Source organism: Sphaerodactylus townsendi, linkage group LG05 (genome assembly GCF_021028975.2).
Source record: "Sphaerodactylus townsendi isolate TG3544 linkage group LG05, MPM_Stown_v2.3, whole genome shotgun sequence".
Taxonomy (NCBI): domain Eukaryota; kingdom Metazoa; phylum Chordata; class Lepidosauria; order Squamata; family Sphaerodactylidae; genus Sphaerodactylus; species Sphaerodactylus townsendi.
Window position 1 is genome coordinate 46,628,528 of NC_059429.1, and position 22,979 is coordinate 46,651,506.

At 39.9% G+C, this 22,979-nt stretch overlaps 1 protein-coding gene across 1 annotated transcript in view; it reads right to left on the reverse strand.

Moving 5' to 3' along the window:
• Positions 1–2,695: 2,695 nt before the first annotated feature.
• Positions 2,696–22,979, reverse strand: part of HS2ST1 (heparan sulfate 2-O-sulfotransferase 1) — a 115,109-nt gene continuing 94,825 nt past the window's right edge. Inside the window, exons 4-7 of the mRNA XM_048498538.1 lie at positions 13,845–13,983; positions 12,676–12,773; positions 11,256–11,413; positions 2,696–9,049 (exon numbers count right to left, since the gene is read on the reverse strand). Coding sequence (XP_048354495.1) covers positions 8,823–9,049; positions 11,256–11,413; positions 12,676–12,773; positions 13,845–13,983 — 622 coding nt within the window. The 3' untranslated portion in view covers positions 2,696–8,822. The remainder of the gene's footprint in view (positions 9,050–11,255; positions 11,414–12,675; positions 12,774–13,844; positions 13,984–22,979) is intronic.

The following is a 22,979-nucleotide window of genomic DNA, read 5'->3' on the forward strand; positions in this document are numbered from 1 at the left end:
AGCTCATATTGTGAGTTACCACATCTGGGCTATGTGGTAATGAAACCCAGGGGGAGGTCACAGCAGGAGGAGGCTCAAGCATGAACCAAACATCTGGATATCACTTTGAGATCCACTTGCAGCTTCTTATATTTTATTAAGCTGCTAAGAAATGTATGCTATGCTCAAATGCAGCAGTCCCAAACACACACATGTAGAAAAACATAGTGACAAGCATACGTTTTCTCCCCAAGGAATTTGAGGAGATTCAGTAGTTACTTGTTAGAAACTCTCTTCTAAAATATTTCTTCAGTAAACAAATGGAATAGCATAATAAAATGTTTAAAATAGAATTTAAAATAGAATTTAAAATAGAATTTAAATGTTTAAAATAGAATTTTAAAAAAGCAGAATGCTGACATGTTCCATATCAAAGTGTCTTCATGTTTTCATGTTTCAATTAAAGACAGATTAAAGGGAAAAGCTAGTTTTAATGTGGGATCTAAAGAATGTATCCTGGGACAACACTTCTACCACCACTGCATCTGCACAGTGTAGGCCAATGTAAGTATAACAGGTCGTCAGAGGCTATTTGGATCTGGCTTGCAGGAATTGCTCAGTGCCCTATTGTATTTTGCTCAGCACTTTGCAGATAACATGTCTCACATCCATTCCAACTTGGACTCTGTTAGTGGTGTCAGGGTCAGATGGTGCCAGGGTGCTGACTTAGCCAAATGATTGGGATAATTTTCAGTTTATTCTGAGAATGTGAACAGGATTCTTGGAAGTTTGAGGCCTGACACGTTTTTGTATGACCCTTGACCTTCCTGGTTCCTTAAATATGCAGGGAGCTGGCTGATTTGGTTCATGAAACAGTTAATGTATTCCCCTTGAAAGAACACATCCACAGTCAGGGGCTGTTCTTGGATCCAGGTCTACCACTGAATAAGCAGGCAGCAGCTATAGACAGGGGTGCCTTTTCCCAGCGTCAACTGGTTAGTCAGCTGTGGCCTTTCCAGGGCAAGAAAGATGTGGCGACTGTAATGCATGCCCTGGTTAAATCTAGATCAGATTACTGCAATGTTCTCTGCATAGCCTGCCCTTGAGAAGTGTTCAAAAACATCATTGGGGCAGAATGCTGCAGCCGGGGTGCTGACTGGAGTGTATCATCAGTCCCAAAGCACTTCAGCCTTGGCTCATTTACAAAGGCTGCAAATGGCTTCCAAGCCCAATTCAAGGTGCTGGTCTTGACCTTCAAAGGTCTATATGGTTTGGGACAAACATGCCTGCTCTCTCATGAATCTATCTGACCACGACAGTCATCTTTGGAGGTCCGTCCCCCAAGATAGGCAGGTGGTGACCGGAGGGTTTTTTCAGTCAAGGTAGCAATGTTACAGTACTCTCTTCAGGGAGATGTTTGTCCACTTCTGATGCAATCTTCCATGAGCAGTTGTTTTATGTCTTTATACATAATTTAGCTCTATTTTAATTGTTTTAATTATGCATGCTGGGGATTTTAATGATTTTAAAATGAGATTTTATCATGCGTGTTTTAAATTGTTAGCTGCCTTGGAGGCCCTTGTGAGGGAGAAAGGCAGGATATAAATGTTGTAAAACCAATAAAGCAAAATAAAGGTGGGTCTGGAGGAAGAGCTTGTGCCTGTTTATTGGCTATGCGACAGCCCTCTCAACTTGCACTTGCCTAGTTCTCAAGCGAACAAGATAATTTGAATTAAAGTGCTGCACCTGTGAGGATTACGTTGAGTGTGTTTAAGGCCATTTTCTATATTTAGTTCATATGTAAGATAGATCCCCCCACATGCAAAGCTTTAGTCTCCTTGAGGGATGTACAGGTCATTCTAAATGAACTGAAACACCATATAACAGTTGGCTCAACTAGTAATGCTGATGACTAAAATATTTAGTAACGATCCCATTAACAGATCAAAGCAAACACTTCAAGTGAAGTCAGCTGACTATCCCACAGTTGCAGCGGAGAGCATTAAGAGCTCAGAGGGAAGGTTACTTTCCCATACTGAGTTTTTTCCTGCGAAAACAGAATGCCCAAGCAACGGGGCCTACAATTTTGCTGCTCTGCAAAAACAAGAGACTATTCTACTGACCTGCTGCCACCACTTCTTGTGAAAATAACTGAAGCTGCTCCACTGCTATTTCAAGCAAATTCCCTGCAAGGAGGCCAGGATGGAACAGATTAGGGATATATATTGTATTTAAGTAGGCTGAAAACCAAAGTTGCTTTCAATAAACGTCACCCTTGTTAAGGCCATGCTGTCTGCTCAACATATCACACAATTGGCTATGACCCACAGGTTAACTTCAGTCAGTCTTCGGCCTTATTGCTATGAAAGATTTTGCTGAGCCCAGATCTTCACTGGCTTCCTTTTGAGTCTTCTGCTGTAAGGTTACTCAGCTATAGCTCCACCCATGATACTATTTATTCATCCAATCCCTTAACTTAGCATAAAAATTTATTCTTGCTATCCATTCCCAAAATTCAGTGCATCCTTCTACACATGGTATATAAAAGTATATAACAGCTGAGGTACATATAATAGTACAAATAAAAGTTATGACACTATGGCAAACAATACTAATACTAAACTATTGCTTTCAGTTGAATTGGCTGTATATTTGCAAGAATTACAAAGGATCATGACAAATATTTAGACGACATAAAAAACACACCAGACTTTCCCCCCCTTTCCCAATGGATATTTTATTTTATATATCATTTGTGTCAGGTAATCAACTTAAACACTTCAGCAACAGAAAGTTCTCAGCAAAGCAAGAAACAAACTAAACAATCATGTCTCAAACATGTGACAAATGTTTCAAATTTGGAAGAGTATTGCACAACAGAATCAGTATGAGAAGAAAAAGGGAAACAGAGAGAAGGGGTGAGCATTTTCAACATGGATTGTGAAGGGAAAAGGCACTATTTAGCTGTGTATTTTGGGAAAAAAGAAGAGGCACAATCCATGTTCTCAAAGTTACATTCGACACTGTTTTGAAATGCTCACCATCTAACTCTAACACAGAAGCTATAGCTTTGTCTTCTAAAATTTAAGTATGAGAGAAATACGAGTGTCTAAACAGATTTATAGCGTACCTGCTGTAAAACCCTTGTTGCTACAAGGCTTCTGGTTTATAAATAGGTGCTGCAAAAGGTTACAGATTTGCAAAGGCTCAAAGTAGGATATATCCAGGTGACTGATCAGTGATTACACTCACTCTAACTAGTGTGATTTCTAGTAGTCACAAAATGCTCCCTGTTTAAGAGCTAAATTGGCAGTGCACATGATACAGGCTTGTCAGCACAAAAGTCTTTGCAGCATAGCTTAGGCATCACAGATATCGTTTTCCTCATACAAAACATTGCTAATACCGCAATTTCAAAAAAAACCACCCTCCTACTTCAGCTGCATATTTACTTGGAAGGTAGTCCCAATTGAAGTTAGTGGGGTCTTATTCCCAAGCACATTTAACAAGAATTTAATATTGTAAAGAGAGGAAAATGTTCAGGATCAAGAATACATTAGCATTAGATCACCTAAGATGACTCATATGAGTAGGAGCCCATTTGAGCACATGGTCCAAAGTTTCGTGTGTAGGGTGTTTTTGCTCTATACCTGTAAACTGACTACTGAAGCCTATAACGCAACTGTTGCCAGATGTATCAAAAGTCAGAATTTGCCATAAATATGGTTGATTTTTAAAAAATTTCTAAATGGATAAAAACCTGTAAAGTAAATGACTGTGGCTATTCTAAGACCACCACCTTTGAGATGCATAGTGTATGAGCTAGAGGTTCCAAAACTGATTAACTGGGGCTAACCCTTGTTTGCAAAGACAACAAATGCACACATGTGCTGCAATGCTTTTCTCCAGATTTCACAACCACAAATGGAATTTCTCAATGTGATAGTTTTCCTTTGCCTTCAAGAGAGAGATACATGCACAAAAATATATTTTCTCCAATTAGATGAAAGGGGAGGTAGGGAAAAGTTAACAAGCTAATGCAAGGTTTCACTGGATCAGGGCCAGGTTTATAAATCAGGAACTTTATGCCTGACATAAAAGATCTGTGTTACCTACTAAAATTTATGAAATATTAAATTTATGAAATATTTATGAAATATTATAAAAAACGAAAAACAGTATATTGACAAACTAAAAATCAAGGATTTGAATAAATGTCACCTAATAAAATGCTCTCACTGGCTGTTTTTTAATGCATACCTTAAATATTTCCAGATCATCAGAGCTGTACACTTATTCTGCGACCATTACTGATTCAGCCCAGGTTAACAGCTAACTGGCAAACCAGAATTAGCTTTTGAACTGTGAAGTGGGGGGCACTTAATCACAATAGTGTAGCCTGTAGTACCGCACTTGGAATCATGGATCCAGAACCATGACCCCATTTGATGATTTTAGGTCTTTGATTTTATCCACCTTGGCTCCATTTCCTTTCTTAATTTACGGATGACATACAACCAAAGATGAAAAACCTTGACTAGTATGCAAAAAGTCCATCCTTAGTCACATTGTCAAATATAAACACAAAACACATCAAAATATGAACAGTATCATTCTATTAAACATGAGAAACCAAACTGTGGTGGTAAATGCTAGCCTTCTGAAGTTTATGCAATGGCTCAGGTGTCTAAACATAATTCTTAAACAGTAGCACCAAAATGTCATTACTAAGACATTTGTGAGGCATTAGCACACTGGTCTTCTTCAGAGACTGTTGATCTATGCTTCAAGCACTTGAACAGCGTCACTTTTCAGTCAGTGATGAAGTTTTGAGGCCAGTATTGGCATGTGAACATTAATCTAACCATCAAGTGACAGTTTCAAAACTATTGCAATACACCTTTGAACTATACTAACAGATTCATAAAAGATTTTAACATCACTTTAAAAATGACATGCTATTTTGATGTGTTTTGCATTACTCACAAGATATCCTTTAACATTGTGATTTCAGATTTTGTTAGTTTGTTTACACAGTATATTTTGCATGTCACTTTTTAAAAAAGTTATTTTCCAAAGAACATATTTAGGGCTTTGATTTCTTTGTATCAACACTTCATAAATGCAACTAGTGAAAAAAACCCCTCCAAAACAAAATAGCTTCGTTTAATGCTTTGCTTTCAGGAAATAAGGGTTCAGAATATTTGGAAGATTCTGGTAAAGTGAAGCGCGGGGGGGGGGGGGGGTTTAAGGAACAACTTAAGTAGACTGGTGAAGCAGAGAACAACAATTTTAGTGAAAGGTGGTAAGAGATTATATAGTACACCAGGCACTTAAGCCCTGACTAACTTCCCTCCAATTACTGAAATACAGGACACATTCAGATGTATGACAAACTTCTGGCTAGTCTGTGACTGATAAAATAGTCTGTTTGGATGCTTGTGTGCTCTCTCACTTGTAAAGCACGAATTAAAGCTTCCTGATTTTGGAAGCCTTGAAACAAGTTTCAATTTCCTGTGATATCCAAATTCTGAGCCTCAGCTTAAGTTCGGTTTTGAATGCTCATGGAAAGGAAACAAACTCCATTGCCCAGCTGCCTGCCTTTGGATATCATGGTAAACTGGACACTGATTCAGAGATTATGAAACCTGGAAGTTTTCAGTCATTTTCTGGAAGGGTTTGGGAGAACATCTGTTGTGATATCCAAATATGGCATCAAACAATCCACCAAAAGTTCCAAAGCTTCTCTGAGGCCATTAAAAGCTAGAAAATCTTTCACAATATTATCACTTCTCCTTCAACATCACATTACCTTAAAACCCTAGGCAATCTTTTAAACACTGTCAAAATAAGCAGATTATACATCACATTTTCACTTACTTCTGTAAGATTGCAAGTATGTTTGTGTTTAGAGGCCTGTATTTCACTTTGTAAACATTAATACTTTTATTCAGTGTTCTCTCTTAAAGTACATGACGACAGCTTCAAATCAGAAACTTGAGCAAAACCCAGTTTATTCCAGAAGGGATGGAGCAGTAAAGGTCTAGTCATAATTTTCCTCAAAGTAATCACCTTCCATATTCACTAAAAAGGGCACTATGAATTTCTCATTTTTGCCACTACCTTTTTATACTGCAGCAACCTCTCTTTTAAAAATTCTATACCTCTTCATACAGCTAATCAGAATTTTATGAGAAATGCTTGTCTGGATCTAAAGGGGCATTTCTGCTTATTCAAGGAGTTCTGTGAAGTTTCCACTCAAGCTGCAGCCCCTCCTATATCCTATGCTATTCTTGAAGTTCCTGACCCTCAGAAACAACTTGTGAGACTGGGGGAAACACTGCAGCTGGCACAGGAAGCTGGCACAGATGCACTCTACAAGCTTTTGGGGGGTGGGGGGTCTAATTCATTTTCTCCAACCATAGTAGTACTGAGTGATGTTGGTTTATAAAGTAGAATGTAACTGATTCTATTTGTGAGTTATGAAAACTGGGCCAATCTATATACAGCTGCCAGAGCATTTGTTTAAGATGGACACCTGGGAAGGGTGTCTTTCTAACTGTTATATTATTATCTATGTCGTCTGTGTAGTCATTTACTACACTGATTCTGAGACACATGAATCGCCAAAGATGCTCATAGAGGCAATGTTCAAGTAGACAAATAACCCATATTCTTCCTCTCTGCTTTGAGGCACATCAACAATTTTGCCAGGGATTATCAATTTCCAATGGACAATATGTACCATGCATGACCCAAGATCCGCTTGGAAAATCATTTCACATTCATACTTTTAGTCTCCAGCCTGACAGGTAGAACTGGTGCTAGAAAACTCTGTGCAACTCTGCCCCAGGTATTGGAGGCAGGTGAGTACCTTCCCTACACATAAGAATGGAATTTCTAGATCTATTACACAGCCATCAGTCTTGACCATCAAAATTTTAGTTGTGCTCTAAGCATCAACACCTGAGGGTGAACACATTGTTTCAAAAATTTGCTATATTTTAAATAGCCAGTCAATTTAAAGTTCATTTCATGTTCCTACGTATCATTCAGTTGGCCAACACGGCTACAAACACTTTTACAGTAATGCAGTAAAAGAAAAAAAAATGTGAAAAATGATTGCCAACTGGAAAAAGCGAAAGGCAGTGCTATTTTTTAAAGTCAAGATTAAAGCAAACTAAATAATACAGTAAATTAAATGCTTTGTTTAACAGTCCCATTACCCTTTTAAAATAAGATTATGTTTTTGGCATCAAACATTCAGCATATAGGGGACAGTCAACCTCTTTGTGATCGTTTAGCAGATACACAATTTTGGTGAAATATTCCCCTACCAATATATTTACATTATACTCCCAACATATAGAATGTGATGTTCAAAGGCTGAACCTTACGGAAAATTTTAATACTGTTTTAAAAAAAAACTGCTGGTAAAGCATGAGCAACTAGAGATTTTTTTAGAACTATGCATTTCTAGAATTTTCTTCACATTTTAATAATGTGGAAGTAACCAAATGATCTCATGTCTATAAGGTGCTGAGAATGGAAAATGCAAATTTGCTGAAGTAACGAAAGGCAGCTTCAGTAACATGACATAGATGACAATGTCTTTGTTTCTCTCTTGGCCAAGCCACATGCTTCCGTTTTCCTTTTCCTCTTTTAAAGCATGATTTTAAAATGCAGATTAAGTAGTTTTCAGTAAAGAGGGCTCCTGGTCAGACCCATTTTGCATTTAAAGTTGTCAAAGTCATTGAAGTGCGTTTCAGTGATGTCCAAGAGTCAATTCAAAACTGGAATTTGAACAGCAGATGGGATGGTTTTACTTCACACACAAACAAAACTGGTGCAAAAACAGTTCAAACTATTAGTTGTAACCTTTTGGTCCAAATACATAAAATATGCATTATTTACAGCATCTTACTTCTTTTGCAAACGCAATGCTTTAAAACACGTTATAAAGCACCTTAGTAAAAATATTCTACAGGTAAAAGTATCTAAGTAGGAAAATCCTAACCATACCACAGCCCACTAGTCGAGTCATAATGTGGATTCACCAGTAGTTCTTTCTAAAGTATGAAGAATCCATGGAACAATTATACAGAATTCACTATTTTTCATATCAATGTGCTAGCAAAAGCTGGCTTTAGAGAGTTTTCCCAACATGAGCTGGAAGTACAGAGGGTGGCAAAGAAATACTGTCTCTAATTTTGCCCTTTTAACAATCTCACTATGGAATTTAAAATTTCAAACACGTAGATGACCTGTCCTAGCTTCTTAAAATGAAAGCCCACATATATACACATGGGCACGTTCAACTGTAGCTTCTCTCAGCAGAACATGATTGAACATTCCAATGAATGTCACGTGATATGGATTCACAAGACCAAAGCACAGATGTCAGCCAGTTATTAATGTTATCCATGAGTGTATACAACCAAAATCTCCATGTTGAAGCTAGGGGAGAAGCCTCTTCCTCTTCCCAGGTGGTTAAGTAAATTAAACTGTCCTATAATCAAGAACAGCATTATAGGGAATCCTTTCATTGTTATAGTTGCAGCTATAATTGATATATGGTTAGTTTCTGTAAATTAATATGTAAGCTTCCTCAGGTGTGAAGTAGTAACTTCCTCTGAAAATACAGGGGCAGACAAACCTTATACTTTCTGAGTTGCCAATATACCTAGTTGGTAGCCATCTTCTTTGAACAATCCGTAGCTTAGTCTACCGAGCTCAAGACTAATGTGCCTGGGATGGTATATCAGCAATCATCTACATGTTGGGACTGAAAACAATGACATGGCCAAAGGTTTAGTCCCCTAATCTAACAATACTCATTGCTCTTAGTTCGATTTAGGGTAGATCTTTTCATAGAAAAAGTTTTGCGCCAGAATATACAATTCTCCATCTTTTTCTCGAACTGCATGTGCTCTGATGAACTGAAATTGCTCCAGTGCAAAGTCATAGAACTCATTCTCCATTTTCCACATTTCAGACTGCTGGAGCTTTGCAATGGTTTCTTTCGTAGGAAGTTTCTTCTCCGTTGTCTTCCTAAGATGGGACTTCTTTCCTAAAAGAAAAACATCAAATCATAAATTCACTTTGACTTACAATCTGAATACTCCCTGTAGTGCATGGCTCAAACCAAAGATTTTTTTGTGTATTCTCTAGTCAGCAGGCTGCTAAATGGATACATAAAACAACAGAACTTGGGCCAAGATTTATTAAGCCTCTGGGAATGAAAAACTGGAAGCTCTGACAATAAGCATGAATGCATTTGCATTAGCAGAGTCTCTCAGTGCACATTCCTTTCACTGTTTAAAGTGCTTAATTATTAAAAGCATAAAGAGGAAGTGTTTGCATAAGGGAGCCATATTTCCTCACATCACATCCATTTAAGATATCTGCTTCAATCAGGATTAATGCCTATTTAGAAATTCAGTACTATTGATAATAAAGTTAATAAAACACAGACTATATCATAATTGGGCAGGCAATTCGTTTTACAGAATTCCCAGCAAGCTTTCATATTAAGCATTTTATCTTGTTGAGTCATCTTGGCACTGTAGATATATGCCATTAACCACATGATATAGACTTACAATATAAACACACTTACAGCACAGTATGTACTACAATATACATCTTCTGTCAATACCAAAACCAGCTCCCAACATTCTGTCACCCTCTACTGTAATCAAGAAACACAATTCAGAATAGGAAAATTTTCTACATTCATATCTCACCTAACTTCCATCACAGAACTCAAGACAGTATGCTTCTGATATCCAACACTTTCTCACCATGAACTGACTAGATCCATGCCTGCTTAGTTTCAGCAAAGTTGCTGTACTATGGGCCTTCAGAGGGATGAGGGCAGATCAAGGCAAACTGGAGAAGTCTGATTCTCAGCGGTCACTGGGGTGATCATGGGAGAAGGCGTGATCTCACAGGTACATTTTGCTTATCCTAATGTGGATAAAGCAATATTCATTTATCAATTGTTGTGATGAAAGAAAAGCTTGTCCTCAACCCCTGACACTGGATGGGATAGGCCCTACTTTATTTTGGGCTTCTATCCTGCCCTACCCACCTGGAGGCTAGGACTAGGAACTCACTGGAGAATGAAGCATGCCAGTGCACAGAGGTGCACTGTACATCCCCAGTCATTTGCAACAGACAAACCAGTTCTTTAGAGTTGCACAGGTTTACCAAGACAGTCTCGGAGAGCACTGTACTAGTATGCTGCAGAACAGACAGATTTAGCACCTTAGAGTCCAACAACAGTTTCAGGCAGTAAACTTCCAAGAGTCAAAGCTCCCTTTGTCAGCCACAGTAGAGTACAAGTAGATCTGAGTTTTTCTATCCTAGTGAGAAGATGGAAGGGGCGTTGTATCTTTGCATTCTTTACAATCTATATTGTAATCAGTTTGATTAGAGCAGAAGGGAAATGCTTAGGAGAGCAAATTAGTATTTGTAGTGAGATAAAAATCCTATGTCTCCATCCAGCCCTAGGGGGGTCCACTGTGTTGAACTTGTGAAATAACTGGAGTTCAGCAATTTCCCCTCAAAATTTATTTGCCTGAAGACTGCTACTCTAAGGTCAGATCTCAAACTCAGAAGATCTCCACTTTTACTCTACTGTGTATGATGAAGAGAACTTGGTCTCTCAAAAGCTTATACACCCCAAAACTTTTGTTAATGGGTTACTGGACTCAAAGCAAACATCTCTATGAAGTCTCTGTACAATGGTGACTAAGGCAAGAAGCTGAGGCGACACTGTGAAAGAAGCAGCTACCACAGATCAGTCAAATGTACTGCAAGAAAACAATTTGGAATACAGAAAGAGGAACTTTTGTAAAGGATTTGGGTGAAACTGGAAAATAGATTTCAGCTCTCCCAGTCTCCTCATAACACCACCACTCTCTCACTATGGTGCAGACAGCACCTTGAACAGCTACATAACCTTTCTTTTCAGCAGCAAAACCGGTTGGCACTTGGAGCCCTACAAGGACAGAGCACTGTGCTTCACTCATCTCGAAGGAGATGTGAACACAGTGGGCAAGGGCATTCCCGCTCTGAGCATGTGTACGTGTATGCCCAAATGAGGAAGCTGGCAGTAGCCACTAGAATTATACCTACTTACATGCATAATCAGCCTCTCAAATTCAAGAGGAACTGGACCACAGTCTGAGGAAGCTGCTTCTTCGTACCCTAAAAGGTTATGTCAAAGAATAAAGTGAACAAGAGGCTCTGATCTACAGCCATCTAAATACCTGTGCGATACAGTTCTGTTGCACCCCTGAAGAAACGGGGCAAAGCTGCCTCCAACAACATAATAAAGTCTTCAAGCTCTTCAGTAACTCCCACTAGGAAATATTCATTAATCAAGTTGTATTTGGCTTGTTCCAAAGCCCATCTGCTCCCCGCATTCCTAAAATGATAAAAAGTAATTACAGGAAGGTTTTGATGCTTGCCAAGAATTTTGGTTCCCTTCATTTAGATATTCTCACACCAGGCTAAAAGAATGGCTTTGCTGTTATCTTTACACAGCAAGAAAACAAAGTTTCAGCTGTACACATTTTTAATTTCCTTCACTTTTTTCTTTGCTCCCTGCTTTTTTACTCTCTCCATTGCTTAGGCTGGATGTCAAAAGATTTATGGCAGATCTCCAGCTAACTTCTTGGTAACACTAATGCCTGTGAGCAGTGCAAGTATCCAATGTGGACAGTTTTTGCTGTCAAAGCAAAAAAGGTTCCTAAGTGTCACTTCTGATGTGGTAAAAAAAAAAAAAGCAATTGAAAGGCACTCGTCTCAGATCTGCACTAGCTATGCCAACTACAGAATCCATGCATTTCTAGCACGGTTTCTCTGAAAATAAACACAAAAGGTATCCAGGTTGCCGGAATGGTTAAGCATATATATGACACCCCATACTTCACAAACACTTGGTTATGCACTGGAATCAATAAATTGTTCAACTAACTGTAGAGTTTGTTCATAAATCTCTTTTCTAATAAGAAATACACCATAGGAGAATTCACATTTACATGAAGTAGTCTTTGGAGATGGCATGCTGAGGACAAAATTATCTTGATAAACCCCCCACCCACCCACCCACCCAACATGCACTTCCTGTGGCATGATATTTTCTTCTTTTGATGAGTTAACAGAGACCAAGGCTCGGCTACATAGGACAAATCAACTTCCACATTTCAATTTTTCGAAGTCTTTCACACAAGTAGTTGATCCATGGTGACAGATCGCATGCCAGTCAATGTTTACAATTGACAAAAGTCTATTTCTTTAGCTAAAGTGTAAGAGTGTGAAATGAACCATTTTTGTTTTCCTTTATACGAATGCAAACAATCTCAACAGAAAAAAACCGACACATGGAGCTTTTAATCAAGATATCTGGTTATCAATGCTTGAGTTTTTAAAAAGTATATTACTTAGTCAGGGGATTATTGATAAACTCTACAAGATGCAGGGCTCTTTTTTGGCTTCGTATTGCTACCCAACATTCTTGTAGGGAGGATAGCCTCACAAGCTTGTTAATTAATATGCTTATATGGCCTATCTAGTGTTTTGTTCTTCTCCAAAATCTGTACCTTTGCTACACATTCTGTTAAGCTAAATACAGTTCATTCTGATAATGCATTTAATCAGCAACTTAAGCCAACTTCATCTTCTTACCAGCATTCAGAGCTGTGGCCACAGAAGAATGGAATTTGAAGCCAGAGTTTCTCAGGGGCACAATCTGTGCCTCCAGCTGCTACACATTCATCAAAGGTCTGGAACAAAGACAAAACTCTAGAGTGAGCTATAAATTTCCATCTTACATATCAAAGACCTTAAATGTGGCTATGCTGCCAAACTAACCTTCACATTGCTTCACAATAGTTTATTAAAGGCCACATTCCCACGACTGTCTCTACATACAGCAATAACAGTTTCAGCCAGTTTGCACAAGGCTTCCACTTATTGGTGACATGTACCAAGACAGAAGTCACATGAAGGCCACACGCACGCAGAACATGTTTGTATGCTGGCTGGACTTACAAAGCTGCTGCAACTACTATTACTGTAGTGAGTAAAATGCTGAGCCAAACCAAAAGCAGAAGTATGTGGGCACAATGAATATTCACATGATTGCCCCTAGGCATGGCCCCTGTCATGGGCTGTGTACCAAATATTTCAACTCCTATTGTTAACCGTAATGAATTTAAATGCTACTTATATCCTTTCTATAAATGCTGTCAAGACAACGAGCCATATTGTTTCTACCACACTGAATCATTATGACAATGTTCCTGTGAAGACCAACACACAAAGCTAGTTACTTGCTGGAAAAATTATTAGTACTGCCAGAGGTGAACTTCCAGCTAGTGTAAAGATGGAAGATTTTTTTCTCCCTGTTTTAACTATTATTCTAAGCTGCCTTGAACCATCAGGAAAGGTGTGATATAACTGTTTTAATAAATATAGAAGATACTTGGATATATTTACCATGAGCAAGACTAAAAGGCCATTCAGTACCCCTGAACCTGCTTACTAAGATTCTTTACAACAGATGACTGCAAACATTCCAGCTCAATCTTGACTTGTTCCCTGATGATACTCTCCCAGGCTAGAGAAAGAAGGCATCTGTCAAGGCAAACCAGGGTCCGTGATCATCGGAGAGTTTAACCCTGGTTTCACAAACCAGCCACAGCTACATGCTATGTTTAAACTTAGCCACTACCTTTTAGTCTTTTAGACAAATTATAGCGTCTTGGATCAGACATTCCTTTGAAAGTTGCCCATGTTTGAATGTTAAATATAAACTACATTGTGAAAGTCTAATCAATTAAGAAAGTATTTACTTTTTTATCCCCTTGCTTTCGCCTTCGGAGTCCAGGCCTGTAATCATCACCGAAACGCAGAAAGTAGTAGTAAGAAACCAGTCGCTCTATAGGATCTCTTATAACATTGATGTATATTGGTTTCTTTTTAATACCAAATCTGGAAAAGAAAAACAAAGCCTTTGAAAAATCAAAGCTTTCTGAATGATATCAAGTGGAATAAAGTTTGTTTCAAGAAGATTGTGGTCACTTTTCTGTAGGAAATCCATTAAGTACACAATACTATATTTTCTAGTTCAAGTACATTAATAAAGCTTTCTTATTACCAACCCTTATTCTGATATGTTCTACTTTGATAAATTTTAAATATTCCTGCTTAAAATTTAGCCTATTTTCATTCAATATATTATGTTTAAACAGTATTACCAGTACAAACCCTATCTGGCATTTATACTTCCAGCAGATGCAACATTTTAAAGAAGAAGAGCAGGTTTTTATACCCTGCTTATCTTTACCATAAGGAGTCTCACAGCAGCTTACGATCACATTCCCTTCCTCTTCCCAAAACAGACACCTTGTGAGGTATGTGGGGCTGAGTTCTGAGAGAACTATGACTAGTCCAAGGTCACCCAGCAGGATCCATATGGAGGAATGGGAATCAAACCCAATTCTCCAGATTAGAGTCTATCGCTCTCAATCACTATACCATGCTGGCTATGCTTTGTAATGACCACAATGGCCAGATGGAGAAAAGGTAATATGATGAACGAACTGCTCAGAATGGAACTCTGGATACTCACTGTGAGGGTTCCTCCGTTCTAAGGTTAGGAGAGCTTTTGGTGATTCCCACCAATTGCTCAGGGAGGCAGGATTAGCTTTAACAACTCCCTGCCTCTCGGTTGGAAGTCACTGGCTCAATTTTAGCTCATGATTACTTCATGAGCTAATGAATCCGAGGAAAAAGCAGAATGGAGATAAAATACTTTATCTGGTATAAAGCTCAGATGCAAAACAACTGATAACCAGAGAAACCATAAGGCTTCTGGTTCTGCCCACCACTGATTGTGTCCACTCTTCTGTGAGGAGAGATGATTCCACTTTTTTTCCCCACCCAGAATGTAAGTCTAGTGCAGATGGAAATCTGTAGATTAAACACTATGCTCCAGCAGGGTGAGAAAGAGAAGTGAGAGGGCGCTGTAAGTGTGATGGTAGTCCTGTCCTCCTCTCTCATTGGAGCATGCTTACCATCATCTTTACAGTGGGAGTTGAGACAGCAACAATAAAACTGTCAAAGCCAAAGTGATATCGCAAATCTTATGAAACTTCAAGGAAGGGAGGAAGGAAAACTGGGAAATCTTTTCAGATACCTATGTTCCAGTCAATGAGAACTTGAAATCTGCTGAACAGATGAGCATGCTCTGAGTGTATGCCTGATAGAAACTGCATCATAATGTTGGAACCGCCATTTTGAGACTGAGAGGTTTGACTTGGAGAAGTAAAACTGCTCTTTAAAGTTACTCTTAAGGTGTGAATGAAAGAGTTCTAAAGGCTTAAAGACTCAGGAAAGGGCTTATATTCTATCTAATAGAATAAAAGTTATCTTAGTGAACATTAAAATCTGGTGGAGGAGAGGAAAAATTGTCTGAATAGAACTGAATAGATGAAGCTATGAGGACATCTAGTGGTGAATGTGTAAAATTACAATAAAAATCTATAAAATCATACCGTAAGTTACCATGGCTCATACAAGGAGGAAGGGGAGGATTATATTGGATTCTCCGATCTCAGAACCACTGCAAAGAGCTGAACGAATGTTAATTTCCATGCAGAAGGATAAGGCAGAAATGAATCAAAAAGTCGAACACATAGACAAACTTATGAAAAAGATAGGAGAAATTAAGAAGGAGATTGAACGATTAACAGCTAATCTAAAGAAAGTCACAGTCTAAAATGACAGAAACAAAGGTGGAAGTGAACAAAAATGAAATATATCACAAAGCAGAGAACATAATGTGGCTGGAGATGAAGCAAAAAGGAAGCACTTTAAGAATCAGAGGTATGCTGCAAAAAGATGGAGAAACATTTTGGAAGAAATTTATCCCAGAGCTGGCGAAGTTCATGTATCTTCAGACTGCAAAAATGGAATTTAAATCTATTGTGTAAGATCAGCAGTGGCCAAGGGTAAAAATTTATCACAGGACTATGTGATGTACATGACATTAAGATCACTGAAAGATGTCCTTTGTATGCATTTAAAAAGAAGATGCAATATCAAGGCCAGAAGCTCATAACTATGAGAGAACTGCTATATGAGATACTAGTGAAAAGGAAGGATTACAGGTTTCTTACAGATACACTGAAGAAGAAAAAGATACCCTTTAGGTGGCTTATGACAATGGAACCTTCAATGAAACTTATCAGAAGATTACAGATGTCCAAGAATAAAAAAGAACTTTAGATAGCTTAGAAGTTCTACCTTTTTTTCTTTTATTGTTTCATTACAGAAATGCCAAGAGATTAAATAGATAGCATGGGATGGAGGGCTGGTAGAGTATGAGATGTGAAATACTAAGGAATCAAGCAAAGAAGATGGGTAAACAGGGAAATAAAATAGATACAGAGGTATAAAATTAAAGAAAGAAATGAAAGTATAGGAAAAATGGCTGGGAAGGGTACGGGGTAAACAAAAGAGTAGTTAATATGTGATCCATATTTTAAATGGAGAAAATATATAAATACGATAAAAGTTTAAACAGAGAGAAGAATAAAATAGAAATAGCTGATATAAGAGTAAAGGGGATAATTTGGTCAAGATTTGTTCTGAAGGCAAGATTTAGGATTCTGCTTTTTGTAGACAGTTCCTCTTTTCTTCTTTTTCTTTTTGTGTTCCTCTTTCTCTCTTGGGTGGGGTAAGTGTTCTCCTACCCTCAGAGCTTAAGAAACTCTCAGAGTGAGTATCCAAGGTTTCATTCATACTCTGAGGAGGAGAGAATCTTGAACTTTCAAATTTCCAGTAGCAGTGTCCAAAGAGACAGGTGGGAATTAACTATCATCCTTAACATGCTGCAGCACTCTATGTCTGAGGATGGATTGGTTCAGGAGAGGGAGTCAAATTTATACTGTCTAATCAATGATAAAACTGAAGACCATGTGGCTGTCTTACATATTTCCTCCATTGACTTCATGATTGAATCCTGTGGTAGTGGTTGCACTTCTTATGGCATGTGTTGCGATGTGCTATTGAATGGTGTGGCTGATGGCCAATCTAGAAATCATCTTCTTATTTGGGGCTGTTAATGTAATGAAAAGACAGAGTCCATCTTCCTGATAAGAGGCAGAGAGTTCTCCAGAGTTCCACTCTCTCTCTTAGGGGTTGCTAGGTTGCGGGCAGAGGAGGGAGTGGAATCTCTTGATTCTTGAGTGAATTTAGCTTTGGAATAAAGGTGTGGTCTGGCCAAAGCACTACCTTGTCCTTGCGGAAGACACAAAGCCCTTCCCCAACTGACAAGGTTCCCAATTCCAACTCTCTCCTAGCTGAAGTCACCAACTTGAGGAAGACAGTCTTTTTGTGGAGCCATTTAAGGGGAACTTCTTTTGGGGGTTCAGAATGGGGTATGGTGAGAGCCGAAATAACTATGTGCAGTCTCCATGAGAGGAATCTGTGGTCCACAGGAGGACTGATGTGCACAAACCCCTTTGAGGAAGTGGACAATATGAGGATGCTTGGGTAAGAGGACATTGGCTGTATTGAGAGTTGAGAGGATTAACATGTTTGCACTATGAACACTTTGCAAAGGTTTTCCAGGTAAAATTGTAGATGTGTACTATGAAGACCTTTCTAAAGACCATGATGGTTTCCGTGACCTGTTTGTTGATGCAGGCATTGGCTGAAATATTGTCCAGCTTGATAAGCACACATCACCCCTTGACATCTGACTGGAAGTAAATGAGCACTTGTATGATGTCTGAGTTCTAATGCATTGATGTTCATCATATTTTCCTTTGATTTCCAGGTACTTGAGTGGATGGCCAAGCAGTTATGCACCCCAACCTAGCAGACTTGCATCCATAAGGAGTTGTATGGAGCCCTTCGGGGATCGGGCGGTATAAAAGCCGAATTAATAAATAAATAAATAAATAAATGTTGTGTTCCAGGAGGTAGGACTGACCATGTCTTGGTTGGTTGGGGTTGGATCACTGGACCATTCTGTGTCTCAAAAAACAGTGTTAGGGTTTCGTTGCTTTTTGCAGTATCTCTAATTGATATGATCAAAGAAGTCAAAGAAGTGATCCAGAGCAGAAGTGGACTCACGGAACTATCCCTATACTGGAGATCATAAGTCACTTAATTCATTCCAAAGACATAACCTGGGCAGTCTTGCCTTGACCATTTCTTGGCTTAGCGCAATATTTTAGAGACCTTGTATTCCATGAGGGACAACATGTTCTTGTACCTGTCTATGATGACACCAAAGTACTGCAGCTACTGCAGACTGCTCTTCACCTTGTTCAGGAAGACCCATAGTTATCCATGAACTAAAAGGTCTGGGGAAACCTCGAATCCTTGCTCTCAAGTTGCAGAGAAGATCCAGATATGGATGGATCAGTATTCCCCACCAACAGATCAGAGCTACCAGCGCTATAAGGATCTTGGCAAAGAAGAGAGCCCTGAACTGGAACACCTGTTGTCATAGGCAAATGGGAGAAACCTCTGATGCCCTGGAAAAATGGGAATGGCCAAACAGGCTTCAATGACAGATCATAGGGTCTCCATGCAAAAGCAATTGTGGACCACATATCCGTTCACATACTTCAAATCTGGAATGCTTCTCCAAGTTTGGGAGTTTGCTGAAAAAAAGCCTCTGGTGTTAGACTACTGGAACCACCTTTGACCTAGTCTGGTTTGGGATAAGGAGTGGTGGGAACAAAAAGGAATGGGAGTGAAAAACTCTTCTACATTCCCTTTGCAGATTTCTAAGCATGGCTTTCTTTTAATCTCCAGTCTTGCCAGGATCTTGTCAAGATGCTATTTGAACAGTCTTCCACCCTGGAATAGGTGTGCCATTATTATGGACTTAGGATGCAGATTCCTCTGTAGTCACTATAACAGTATGAGTGGAGCTTCCACTAGGGGGACTTGCAGCAATTTTATAACCTGAGGAGCTACAGAATAAAGCTTTTTGGTAATGCATCAGGAATTGCGTTTTAGATATAGGCTTGGCCCACTCTCCCTTCATCATGTTTTCAAAGATATTGGGAGAGGGAACTGATCTTTCTGAGGGGAGAGCCATGGGAAAGAAATCCTTGGTCCCATGAGTCTGGATTTACTCCCTGAAGGATCCTCCCCAGCATCAGGAGTTTCTATGAATGCTGAGTCAGGATGGTTTTAAATAATAGGGATTTGTCATCTGGGTTAAACAGGTACATGGGTTGCTCAACAGCTACGGAGTCCTCCTCTGGGAAGAACTCTACCTCCTCCCTCTTATGATTTGATTATGACGAAGGGCTTTCCATCCCTGAGGCACTGCCTTGGACCCTGGCAAGGGTGGTGGTGATAGAGGCTTCCCAGGCTGCCTTGGTGGGCCGCTGGGAGCAACGTTCTGACAGGATGAGGTAAGAGTGACAGATTTACTAGGGGACAGGTGAGAGTGATCTCAGATTGGAACATTTGAACCACAAAGATGGGGTCTGGGTGGGAGGAGTCCTATAAAGGAGCCTAGCATGCCACTGTAGCCCCCAGGGACCAAACTGGCAGCTAAAAGGGCCTCTCTTTTCTTAGTAGAGGAGCATTCATGCATTTTTTGCAACTCCTCTTGAGGCTCTCCTTAGAATTCCAATCAGTGTAGCTGAGTAAGAACTCCACCTATCCGTTACCTTGGGGGGGGGACTATACATTACCCCCTTAACAATCCATTCTGATGGTCAAGGCATGGGCTCCAGTGGAGGAGGCTATGGCATGCCATCACAGCCATCAAGGGCTGAACTGGCAGCTGAGAGAGACATCTGCAGCCAAGGTACTGTTTTTCCACTTTTTTATGCTGTTTCTTTAAGTGCTTTCACTTTTGATTTGCAATTTTCCTGGCATGTTCCTGGCTCAGGCTCAAGAGCTCTCTCCATGAGGAATGCTGCTCTTCAATGCTCTCCAAGAGAAAAGTCATCTCTTCTGTTTTTTGCATCCCTCCAAAGCCTCTGGGGTTTGTAGCAGGGCCATTAAGAGAAAGGAGGGGGTGTGGGGGAGAACAGAGAAAAGACTTGAGGAAAACAAAAGAAGCAGAAGAGCTGGAAGGAGGTATGAAAAGATGTGTAAGTAAATAATTTACTACTATGTTATGACCTCCACATTGCAAAATACAGTAAATACAATAGTATACACAGGATGACAACACCTTAAAGCAAATATAACTAACACGTCTGTTTTGAAAGGTTGGGATGCATGTGCTTCTTCCTTAGTTCAGCTGAAACAAACATAAAAGAGGCCACACAATGGGTAACAGAAGGATCTACATCTGCCAGCAGAAAACTGATGCATTCCTTGTGTATTCCAAAGGAGTGCAAAATGACCTGATTCAACCTTGAATGTGTAGAGTTGTAGAGTGGACAGTGAAGAAGATAATGAGCTAAATCCTCTATATGGCTAAATGTACAGAGACATAGAGCCAAAGTGGTTTTGTTATACCTGCTCTGTAAATAAGCTGAGGGCATTGTTTGAAAATGGACATTTGTAAAGGCTTTTCTTAATGGAGCTTCAAAAACAATGTTTGGAAAGCTTAAAACAAGGATATCAAACAGAAAACTGTGAAATAAACAAATATCATGGCATACCTCTCTAACAGCCATCCATTTGTGGGTTTTAATATGGTTCTGTGTTCTAACTACTTCCATAAGAACATAAGAACAAGCCAGCTGGATCAGACCAAAGTCCATCTAGTCCAGCTCTCTGCTACTCGCAGTGGCCCACCAGGTGCCTTTGGGAGCTCACATGTAGGATGTGAACGCAATGGCCTTCTGCGGCTGTTGCTCCCGAGCACCTGGACTGTTAAGGCATGTACAATCTCAGATCAAAGAAGATCAAGATTGGTAGCCATAAATCGACTTCTCCTCCATAAATCTGTCCAAGCCCCTTTTAAAGCTATCCAGGTTAGTGGCCATCACCACCTCCTGTGGCAGCATATTCCAAACACCAATCACACGTTGCGTGAAGAAGTGTTTCCTTTTATTAGTCCTAATTCTTCCCCCCAGCATTTTCAATGAATGCCCCTGGTTCTAGTATTGTGAGAAAGAGAGAAAAATTTCTCTCTGTCAACATTTTCTACCCCATGCATAATTTTGTACAGACTTCAATCATATTATCCCCCTCAGCCGCCTCCTCTCCAAACTAAAAAAAGAGTCCCAAAGCGCTTTTGCAGCCTCTCCTCATAGAGAGGAAGGTGCTCCAGTCCCTCAATCATCCTTGTTGCCCTTCTCTGCACTTTTTCTATCTCCTCCAATATCACTTTTGAGATGTGACAACCATGAACTGGACACAGTACTCCAAGATGCGATTACGCACCACTGCTTTATACTGGCGCGCGTCGCATCTACTGCTTTATATAAGGGCATGACAATCTTTGCAGTTTTATTATCAATTCCTTTTCTAATGATCCCCAGCATAGAGTTTGCCTTTTTCACAGCTGCCATGCATTGAGTTGACATTCCCATGGAACTATCAACTTCCAGACCAGGTAAGGTATATAATTGCAAAATGTGAATTAAATTTTTTTTGTCCAATAGTGCTCCTTTGAATAAAACTGGCAGCCATATTTAACTAGCTGTGTATTGGGGCATTTGTCAGCTTGATGTAAAAGTGAAGGCGCTTTAGATGGGCCCTCACATTAATGGCAGAGCAAACCCACCTACATTCTAAAATGCGCTGCTGGTGTACCCTGTGTAAGTCCTAGGATCTTTCTAATGAAAATGTTCAGAATAGCATCTAGTTGAATTAGGATCTTTTGGTTCCACCCCCCAGATCTCAGATCAGTACAGTAAATCAGTACAGTAGGAGCAGCAGTGGCGTAGGAGGTTAAGAGCTTGTGTATCTAATCTGGAGGAACCAGGTTTGATTCCCCGCTCTGTTGCCTGAGCTGTGGAGGCTTATCTGGGGAATTCAGATTAGCCTGTACACTCCCACACACGCCAGCTGGGTGACCTTGGGCTAGTCACAGCTTCTCAGAGCTCTCTCAGCCCCACCTACCTCACAGGGTGTTTGTTGTGAGGGGGGAAGGGCAAGGAGATTGTCAGCCCCTTTAAGTGTAGAGGATTCAATGGTGTTGATGTTCAGGACAGCCGCCTGGCCTTGACTGAATTCTATAACCCGGGCGATGGGCCAGCATCTGCGGCGGAGACTCTGGCGGAGACCTTATCTCTGCGAGAGAGATGAGAACTCCGTTCCCATGGGAATCCGGGAGGGGGGATGGGATGGACAGAGTTATAACCTGCGTTTCTGGCGGGAGACTTTATTCCTGCCACGTCGTGTACGTGAGCTTTCTAGGATGTCTGAATAAACGGTCTTTTACACCAAAAAGCCTTTTATTTCTGCTTCTATGGAATTCCTTACATTAAGTCTCCTGCAGGAGAGAAAGGGGGGATATAAATCCAAACTCTTCTTCTTCTTCTAAATGAAGTATTACCTTGCCTAAGAAGTTCTTAAAAGAAGATGTGAAGAGAAAAAAGAGACAGATTAGAAGACTACTCCAGGTCTGAATTGCTCCAGGAAAAAGGCGTGTAAAAAGGGGGGGTGGGAATTGAAGCTACTGCTAAGAGCTCCCCCCCCCCAATTGTGTTCCCTTGATAAGGCAGAAAGCAAACTGGGACAGGTGACTCCCAACTGGGAAACAGGAAGTTGCTAAAGTTGGTCCTGCCTGCCTTGGTGGTTGGGGAGAATCACCCAAAGTTCAAGATGCCCTTCTCATCAGAGCAAGAAATTACCAGTGATTTTCTACACTCTTGCTTCAACTCAAACGATTACTAAGAATGGTGCAAAGCATAAGCTCAGTTCAAAAACATTTTTGTTAATAGATTGTATTCTTCTGAACTCAGCACTTGCATTTTGTTTTGGGGGTTGTTTTGGTTGTCATGTTCCAAATGCGGCACACCTACATTGTGATGAACTATGCAAAG